General features: G+C 37.5%; 1 protein-coding gene across 1 annotated transcript; it reads right to left on the bottom strand.

Moving 5' to 3' along the window:
* LOC107606868 (glycine-rich protein 1-like) lies at positions 777-1,262 on the bottom strand. Its single transcript, XM_016308879.1, has one exon. It carries the CDS (start codon positions 1,260-1,262, stop codon positions 777-779), a length of 486 nt encoding a protein of 161 aa, XP_016164365.1.

Here is a 10,516-nt window from a genome sequence, read left to right as displayed (position 1 = left end):
CTTTCTTGAGGGTTGTATACTAAAGTTGGAAAACCTGAGTTACATAATAAAACAGAAGAGACCTCTATTAGCACTAAAAAGTTTGTCTTCTAGCTTGATAGTGAAATGATGAATTTTTAAAAAAGGGTCTTCTTCTGGTGTTGTGTTGCAGTCTTCAATTTCTTCTGGTTCAGCCGTGTTTCGTTGGTCTGCTGGCGGTCTGCTCTGCTCGTCTCCTCTGCTGAAGGTAAGTCCAGTTAAAAGTAGTATTGAACCTTGATTCTGCTGATGTTGTGACTGAAAATATTAGTTTTTATATCTGTTTGACTATATTAGTGTTATTAGCTTATGCTTTCTTTTTATTCTGTTCCAATATTTTTTTTATACTTTTGTGTTTGTGAATTGAGTAAAGTAGGTAACTATTTGATCCTTAGTAACATAGAGATATTGTTTAAATTCTGTTAATAATTTTGTGTATTAACCTTACTAACATAAAGATATTTTACATTGTATAGGAATGGTGATTGCCTTTAAAGTAGTTAAACTTTATGAATTACATCATATTTGCATTTGCTAAGTTCTTCAATCTTTATTCCACTTGTTTAACTTTTTTGAAAACTATAATATATTTTGAATCAAGTACCAACTTTTATTGATGTGCTTTCCTTTGTGTAATTGTATATTAAACGATGTTGCTATTTTTTTATTTCATTTTTCTAATTTTATCTCTGTTAACTTTATTGTAGATTGCGTAACATAATGGCTACACGGAGATTGACAAGGGCTGCTGCATCTGGTTATACACCACGAGCACCTGCCACGGCCCCTGCAGCGCGTGCCCCTGCCCCCGCCCCAGCCCCGGCAGCCCCTGCAGCACCTATCCCAGCTCCTGCAGCCCCTGCAGCATCTGTCCCAGCCCCGGCAGCCCCTGCAGCCCCGGCAGACCCTGCCCCAGCCCTGGCAGCCCATGCAGCCCCTGCCCCAGCCCCAGCAGCATCTGTCCCAGCCCCGGCAGACACTACTTCAGCACCACCCACTGCCCCTGTTGATAGGCGTATTGGTAAAAGGGGACCTTCGCGTGGGATTGCAACAAATAGGGTTATCAAAACAAAGACAAATGAGAAATTGGAATTGCCGATCTCTTTGGAGAACTTAGCTCCTAATGGCATCCATGCTGATCTATTTGCATCTGAAGTGGGTATCGTTACAAGACAAAATGCTCCTTTGGATGTAGAGAAATGGAGCCAAGTTGGAGATGATGTCAAGCAAAAAATATGCGACATCGTTTTGGTAATAGATATTTATATTTTCTGTTATTCAGTTTATTATAGAAGTTATTTCTACTAACTAACTTTGACAAATCATTTGTAGGAAAAGTTTGATATATCTGATACGCAAGTAATGCGCAATATGATTTTAGCTAAGGCTAACATATGTTATCGAAGTTGGCACTCAAGATTGCATGAGCACTATGAGTTGTATCAAACTGATGAGGAGCGCCTTCAAAATCCACCAAACAATGTTCTACCGGAGACATGGGAGACTTTGGTGTCCTACTTTGGAAGTCCTTCTTTTCAGGTTTAAAATTTTTATTGTGACAACCATTGAAGTTTTTTTTATATTGTTTTGCTATTTTAGGTCAATGCAAATTATTATAGCTGACCTCCTTTTGTCTTTTGTGAGTTTGGTCTTCTATAGGAAAAAAGTTTAAGAAACAAAGATAATAGAAAGCATCATGTTGTACCCCATATTGTTGGTCGAAGGACATTTCAAGTTGTTAGACGTGATCGGGTAAATAGTCTTAAAGTTTTAATTTGGTCTTCTATTTTTTGCTATATCATGTTTGCACTTAACTACATGCTATATTTTACACTTTCAAAAAATTTGCAGCGCCATCCTAGAACCGGTGTCGAGCCTGACATTCAAGAATTGTGGCAAATTACTCATCAAAAGAGTAATGGAGAATGGGTGAATGAAAAAGCTAAACAAATTGATGTAACATTCTTAAGCTTTTCCTCTTTTTGTTGCATGGAAGTTAAATATTATCTCCATTTTCAAATTACAAATTGGATTGTGTAGGATGACATTAGCACTATGCTTGATGACTCCTATGATTTGGAAAATCCTATCACTCCAAATAAAGCTTTTCTAATTGTGAGAGGTGACAAAAGTGGTGCAAGTTATGGCATAAAGGCTTCAAAGTCTAAGTTAAGGATTCAAGCACAACTTCAAGAGGCAATGCAAGACCGTGAGGAGCTAACAAAGGAAATAGATGTGCTCAAAAAAAAACTTGAAGAGCAACGAACACAGCAAGAGGAAGAATTAGCTCAAATGAAAGCTCAATTGGAAGCTCAACAAGCTGTTGTCAACTCTCTCATAGCGCGCTTTGACAATGAAACAAATTAGACCCTAAAGGTACTCCTAAAGTTGCTTATGTTTTTAATATATTTTTTTAGATGATTCCCATTTTATATTAGTATACTTTAATTTGTATATGGATCTCTTTATCACATTTTACTTGTGTCATGGTTGAAAAATGAAAAATGTCCTATTGATTGCTTTGATAAATTTGGTTGGGTATGGCTGAGACATAAGTTGCATATTGGTTGTGTTTGTTGGAACCGTGAACGGTGAAAATATCCAATTTTTAGGGGAGGTTCTGCCGAATTTTTTATAAACAGTTTGAATAAAACTTAGTGGAAAAATTATAGATAATGTTATATCTTGTTTCTAACTTTTTGGTTTCGGTTTTTCTTATTTACAGGAGTGCTGAAAGGGTGACCATATGCAACCTTGAGGGCTCAACAATGTTTTGATGCATAGAGACACTAATCTATGTTAGAACTTTTATGTTTTGGTTGAACTTTTATGTTAGAACTTTTATGTTTTGGTTGAACTAATCCATGTACTCATGTACTCATGTTATTTTGTTTCAAGACAATTTTAGCTAGAAGGATCTTGTTTGACTTATGTATGTTTTTGCATATTAAATAGATGTAAACTAGCTTATTAAAAGCGTTATTATATTAGTTAATTTAAAAACTAATTTACTAAATTATGCACGTAATTTGTAATAAAAATAAAGTTGTTACAAAATAACTTATTCGCTTTCGTAACTAAAGAAAAAAAAATGTTACCAAATCATGTTACATTTTGTAACAAATTTTTTTGATAGGAAAAAAATTTACTGTCACGAAAAATACCTTCAAGATCAAAATTTGTTACCAGTTTTGTAACGGCTTCTGGTTTTTTGTATCAGAAAAAATTGTTACAAAATATGGTATTGAATTGTAACAGTTCCATTTTTCGTTACAAAAACTTTTTGTAACGGGACTTACTGCAATGGACCCTTTTTTTGTTACAAAAAACTTTTGTGTCAAAATATCGACGTTTTGTAACAATATTTTTTGTTACAAATACGTTGAACTAATCCATGTACTCACTAGCTAATGTTATTTTGTTTCAAGACAATTTTAGCTAGAAGGATCTTGTTTGACTTATGTATGTTTTTGCATATTAAATAGATGTAAACTAGCTTATTAAAAGCGTTATTATATTAGTTAATTTAAAAACTAATTTACTAAATTATGCACGTAATTTGTAATAAAAATAAAGTTGTTACAAAATAACTTATTCGCTTTCGTAACTGAAGAAAAAAAAATGTTACCAAATCATGTTACATTTTGTAACAAATTTTTTTGATAGGAAAAAAATTTACTGTCACGAAAAATACCTTCAAGATCAAAATTTGTTACCAGTTTTGTAACGGCTTCTGGTTTTTTGTATCAGAAAATTTTTTTACAAAATATGGTATTGAATTGTAACAGTTCCATTTTTCGTTACAAAAACTTTTTGTAACGGGACTTACTGCAATGGACCCCTTTTTTTGTTACAAAAAACTTTTGTGTCAAAATATCGACGTTTTGTAACAATATTTTTTGTTACAAATACGCCTTTTTCTTGTAGTGTATGTATACAGTTATTGTGGATTTATACTATTACTATTCACGAATATTGTTTTTTATCAAATTTATTTCTCTATCATTGAGGTTAATTTTTTATGCAAAATGGAGTTGGTACTTCCAATGCGCATAATTTAGACTATATTTTCCCAACAATTTGCTCCCTAATTTATGTTGTTAATGAGCTTTAAATAAAAGAGAAAAGGATAAATAAGTCCCTGACCTTTTACTCCGCGGACATTTTTGTCCCTGACCATTGAAAAATACATTTAAATCCCTGACCTCCTTAAAAATAGGACGAATCAGTCCCTGTGTCAAAAAGCCACCGTCAAACCCAATAGAAAAGTCTGACGTGGCTCCCTTTCTGCTTACCTGGCATGACGGCTGCCAACGTGGCACGTTAGAGAGATGGAGCATTTGGAAAGTGGACAAATAAGTCCTTGGAGCCCAGAACGACGCCGTTTACATCACTGCCCTAATCCTGAAATTCGTTTGGGTTCTTCGTTCAGGCTGGTGGCTGGTGGTGAGGAGAAGAGTTCCACGTATGTTAACAATGGCTACGAAGGGGGCATCATCAACCTCAAGAAAAAGCATAAGTGGAGTTAGACAAGAGAAGTCTGGTTCAAGCTCAGTTCCATTTGCGCTTCATGCTGGAGATGGAAACGACGCCGTCGCCCCGAGGTGTTTCTGTGGAGTTTATGCAATAATGTATATGTCGAAGACTGTTAGCAACCCTAACAGAATCTTCTTGGGTTGTCCATTCTATAAGGTAAGTTAAGGAATTTTGGATTTGGTTTGATGTGAGATGATTGCAGATGGTATCTGATTTTGGGAATTTTGACAGGGAAAGGAAGGTCATTGCAAATTTTTTGTTTGGGTCGATGAGCATCTTGCCAGAATAGGAAACAATTGTTGCATCTGTGACAGGAAACATGGTGAAGATGTAGAAGAGGAAGAGGAATTAGATCATAGAATGACTGTTTTGGAAGAGAAGATTGTTACTTTAGAGAAGAAGAAGAACCCATTAGCTTGGTGTATTACTGTGATTATATGTGCTGTATTTGTTGTTTTTTATGTATCTGTTGCTTGAGAGATGAAGTATTGACATCATGATAGAGAAAAGGATGTGCAGAGTTTTTTATTGTGTTTGAATCATGCTATTTTGACAAGTTATGCATCCTGTAATCTAAATGCAACTGTAGTTATAATATGAGTATGTTCAAATTATGTTTTGAATAAGTACATACACAATGAAATGCAGAAGAATTACGCTTAAAAGTAGCATACATAATCCATGAAACTTGATGTTCAATAACATAAAGAGTTTCCTAAAGCTTTCCAAAATGATGTAGTCTCCTAAAGTACAGAGTTTGATGAAGATGAAGCTGAACATGATAAATCAAAAGTCAGCCTCACAAACATAACATCACACATCTTAAAACTCAGCCAAAATGCAAAAGCAAGTTTACTAAAAGCTAATACAAGGCATAGTAGAATGCCTAAAGTCACACAGTTTTTCACTTCTTTGGCACCATGGAAGGTGGATTAGGGATGAATTTGAACATGCCAGTTGTAGTCGTGCTTGCTGCTGCTAATGTCTCCTGGGTAGCTGCTGCATTCGGTCCTGGGATGACTTAAGGAGGATGTGGGCCAGGTGAATTTGGCTGACTTTGAGGTGGGAGTGGACTGGGGTTTAGTGGAACTGGTGGCCTGAATATCCTTTGCTTGGGCCTGATCTTTGATGGAGTTGCTTGAGCATTTTGGTGGGTTGTGGATGGAACTTGGAGTGGAGGCCTAAACTGTGTCCTTCTTGTTACTGAACCTGGCTTGACTTGGGGTGCTACTGATGTTGCTGAGTAGGTATACTGTGAACCTGACTAGATAGAGCATCCTGGCCAAACATTTAGACACAAACAGTCCTTAGCATACAGAAATCAGACACATGATATAGCTAAACACTAAGAAATAAGACACATAAATTCCTGACAATAAATTAATAAGACATATTAGTCCTTCAGCAGTTTACTTACACTATCAGTTGGAGCTGACTGTGACAGTGGGAGGACTGTCAATGCCTGAGATGTGGAACCTTTCTTAACCTTCTTTTTCTTAGGTTTCCAGTTGGGGTCAGATGGAGCCCCCTTGCAAGTTTTGTAGTTATGCCCCATTGCACCACACTTACTACAAGTAACTTTGAATGACCTCTTCAGCTTTTCACCTTGCTGCATCATTAGCTCAGCTGGATCCTTCTGTCTGTTGTGCACTTTAGGCCTGCCTATTGGTCTCTTTATGATGGGAGGATCCGGCCTTGAATACTTAGTCCTTGTCCAAAACTCCTAACTTGGGACAGGCTGAATACAATGAGCATACGTCTTGTGGATTGACTCCATGCATAACCATAGATGCACATAATCCTCCGGATGATCATGCCTCTTCCTTATTGCTGCAATGGCATGGATACATGGCATGCCTAACACATGATAACAGTAATTAAAGACAGAATATCACCAAACCTTACAACCAGAATAGAATCAACCATAAATAACTAACATCATGGACCACAAGTCATTCAGCCAGCAATTAAAGCATAATGGACATGCATTGATATAATGCCTAACAATAAATTAACACTAACCAATGAGCTGCCATTTGTTGCACGAGCAAGTCTGCCTAATGAGGTCCACGTCCACCTTTGTAGCTTTACGACTTACTTCGAACCTCTTACGTTCTTCGTCACCAGTCCAGTCTGCACGCCATTTATTGCTAGGCCTTATTAGACGCTCCATCCTCTTCTGCTGAACAGGTGTGAGCTTTCCAGTATAATTGCCAAGCAGATCTTTATGCTTAACCATCCTCCTCATCAGATAGCATCTAATTTCTTCACACATTGTGAGGATAGGCTTGCTTCTATAGTTGACAATATTTGCATTGAACACCTCACACATGTTATTTGTGAGGTCGTCTACCTTTGGTCCGTGTGAGAAATATGCCTTCACCCAAGTAGCTGGATCAAATTTAGATAGGTATTTCCATGCCCCCTGATTAATGCCTTTGAGCCTCTCCATCTGTTCTTTGAATTTGGGTATGGTAGTGCACTTTGCACATTCCCAAACTACCTCCCGAATATACAAATCCTTAAACCAGTTGTTAAAGTTTTTCCAAATGTGCATCACACAGTTTCGGTGATGGAAATTTGGCATAACTTCTTTCAATGCAGGCAGCAATCCCTAACACAATACACGAACAAATCTTCACTAATCAGAACCAGTAATGAGTAATAAGTTGCATTATTAATCATACCCTAATGAGTGCCTAACTCTCCAACTGAAGTAGAACTCAACATTACTAATCAGAGCCAATAATTTATAATCAGTTGCATTGTTAACCACACCTTATAAGTGAAAAAATCATGAAAGGAAGCAGAACTAAACATTATGAATTAGAAACCAGTAATCACTACTCAGTTGCATTATTAACCACACCCTATCAGTGAACAAATCATGAAAGGAAGCAGAACTAATCAGTGAATAAATCATAAAAGCAAGCAGAAGTAAACATTATTAATCAGAAACCAGTAATAACTAATTAGTTGCATTATTAACCAACTAAGTAAAGAGTTATGAATGTTACCTTTTGTTGGTCGGACATAAAATTCCACCCGTGAGTCTGCACATCACCCAAATCCTCCTGAAGAAGAGTCAGAAACCACTTCTAAGACTCTTTTGTTTCAGACCTTGCAACTCCATAAGCAACAACATAGAATTGATTATTCGCGTCTTGGGCCACTGCTGTTAGGAGTTGTCCACCATAGTATGTCTTCAGAAAACAACCATCAAGGTGGATCAAAGGCCTACATCCACTCTTGAAACCCTGCTTGCATGCCTCTAACCCTATATAAAGCTTATCAAACACAGGAAGGGATTGAGGAATATGTGTTACACAGAGTTCTGCCCTAGACCCAGGGTTGCTTCTCAGAATCTCAAACAAATAATCCCTAGCATTATTATACTGCTCCCTCTCATTGTCCATTATCTTTTCCCTTGCCTCTTTAGTTGTTCTATAGACCATTTTTGGATGTGCAGTGAGTGAGAATTCCTCTCTCAGAAAGTCAACGGCCTCATTTGTTCTCATGTGGGGCTGTGTACTCATTCTCTTTTCCACCTTCTTACTAATCCAATGTTGATCAGCTGCGTTACTACCCAGGTCCCGAGCACACGTGTGCTCGTTTTTGTAAGTCTTCACCTGATAGCATTGCAATGACTTGTTGTATGACAAATGAACTAACCACGGGCACTCATCATCCATGCATCCCACCCTAACTCTCTCCTTGTCATTCTTAAACCACCTAAGCTCTCTACCTTCTGCAATAAATGAGTCTTTCACAACTTCCTTAAATCTGTCTATGGTTGCAAACCTAGTCCCTAATTCAAATCGTCCCTCTCCAAAAGCATATTCATCATCAAACTCAGGAAATATTTGCTTGCTGGATTCATCATCTGATGATATAGGAGTGTATAAATCCTTAGAATAGTAGTCATATATGGGATCATCATCATCATCTTGGAACCCACTCACATAAAACCTCACAGTTGGATCTATGTTGGGCTGTGCATCTCTGTTGGGCTCTTCGTTAGGGCCTGGCCCAACATCACTTCTGGGCTATTGCTCATTGGGCCCAGTCCTGGCCTGCTTCTCATTGGGCCAAGTCCTACCCTGCTGCCTTCTCTTCACCTCAGATGCACCCATTCCACTGTTTTGTCCCTTCTTTACCCAACTTCTCTTGTTCCTTTTCACACCTGTCTTCTTTGCAGCTGGCTTCTTTCCAGATGCCTTACTTGGAGACACAAATTTTTCCTTTCTCTTACTAATCCTCTTACCTCCTCTGTTAGTAGCACTATCATCACTATCACTTTCAAATCCGGGTGGTGGAGGTTTGTAGGGCTCATCCTCCATACTCTCATACCCATCATCCGAAGATGAACTCTGAACCTCTTCTAACACAGGACTCTTACCTTTATTTTCACCATCCTCCACAATCTTAGGCTCATCAACAGGGTGGTCAAAGTACAGGTAAAACTCATTCGTCTTTGCATTCTTCATTTTGTTCTCACGCATGGCATTAATACCTGCATCCCCGTCAAAATATGCAGTCCCGACTCAACATCAGCACTCATTAGATCATACCAATAAACTGCATTGTACGATTGGTACCCCAAGCCTTTGAATAGTGTGATCAAGTCCCCAAAATTTGCAAAATCTAGTCCATTTCGGGAAACTTCTCTACCTTCCCATTTTGATAAACAATAGTTCCATTACTCGTTCTAACAAAACTACCTCCATGGTGGAAAACTGGCACTACAAACACATCAACCATCTTCAAAAATAAAAATACAAAAATCAATGTTCAAATAAGCGTACACTCAAACAGCAATGTCCGTAAACAAAATACGAAAACAGAAATCAACCAAGAATTTCTTTTTGCCCTAACATTCAATCACTCTCACGGAAACCACGCACATACTTTTTTAACCACTACTATCACCATGCACAGACAATCCTTTCACAAAAACAGTTTATACTTCCATAACCATTGAACCTGAAAATCGACTCACTAAGCAGCGCAATGGATTCTTACCTCCGGTGACGAATACGGCAAATCAGACAACACTGAATGGTTCTCCCTCCTCGACAATGAATGCGCACTGGAAACTTCTCAGTCTGGGTAGTGATTTTGGAGGGAGAAACAGAGTCTTGCGTTTGATCGTTGGTCTTCTTAGGGCTTAATGTTATTCTCTCTCAACTGTGTGGGTGTTATAGACATTATACATAAGTAAAGGAGTAACAGTGTATATAAGGGACAGTGATGTAAACGACGTCGTTCTGGGCTCCAGGGACTTATTTGTCTACTTTCCAAATGCTCCATCTCCCTAATGTGCCACGTTGGCAGCCGTCATACCAGGTAAGCAGAAGGGGAGTCACGTCAGACTTTTTCGTTGGGTCTGACGGTGGCTTTTTGACGCAGGGACTGATTCGTCCTATTTTTAAGGAGATCAGGGATTTAAATGTATTTTCCAATGGTCAGGGACGAAAATGTCCGCAAGGTAAAAGGTTAGGGACTTATTTGTCCTTTTCTCTAAATAAAAAGTAGTTAGCGGGGCAGAAGGTTTCCTTTTACCAAATAAAAGTATAGAAGGTTAATTTTTTTTTTTTTTTACCAAAGATAGGAGACTCGAACCGCAACCTCTTAATTGAGTTTGAAGAGACTATGCCATTTGAGCTATAACTCATTGATATAGAAGGTTAATTACACGTGATGAAATTGCAGAGGTTATTACATGATTGAGTGACGTTAAGTTCGTTCATGAAATTATTTATTTATTTTTCTACATACCCCAACAATTCAAGTGCATATTGCTGATATTGCATTTTGATCACACTCATAAGGCACTATATACTATTATAAGAACAATAATAAAAGACTAACATAATTTGTTATTTTTAATCATTAATTAATTAATAATATTTAAAAATATTAGATAAAAATAAGATATTAAACTTTTGGACTAAAAATATTG

The sequence above is a fragment of the Arachis ipaensis genome, chromosome B01, assembly GCF_000816755.2.
Source record: "Arachis ipaensis cultivar K30076 chromosome B01, Araip1.1, whole genome shotgun sequence".
NCBI classification, from domain to species: domain Eukaryota; kingdom Viridiplantae; phylum Streptophyta; class Magnoliopsida; order Fabales; family Fabaceae; genus Arachis; species Arachis ipaensis.
The sequence above is the reverse complement of the archived record's forward strand: the minus strand, read 5'-3'. Positions and strand labels throughout refer to the sequence as shown.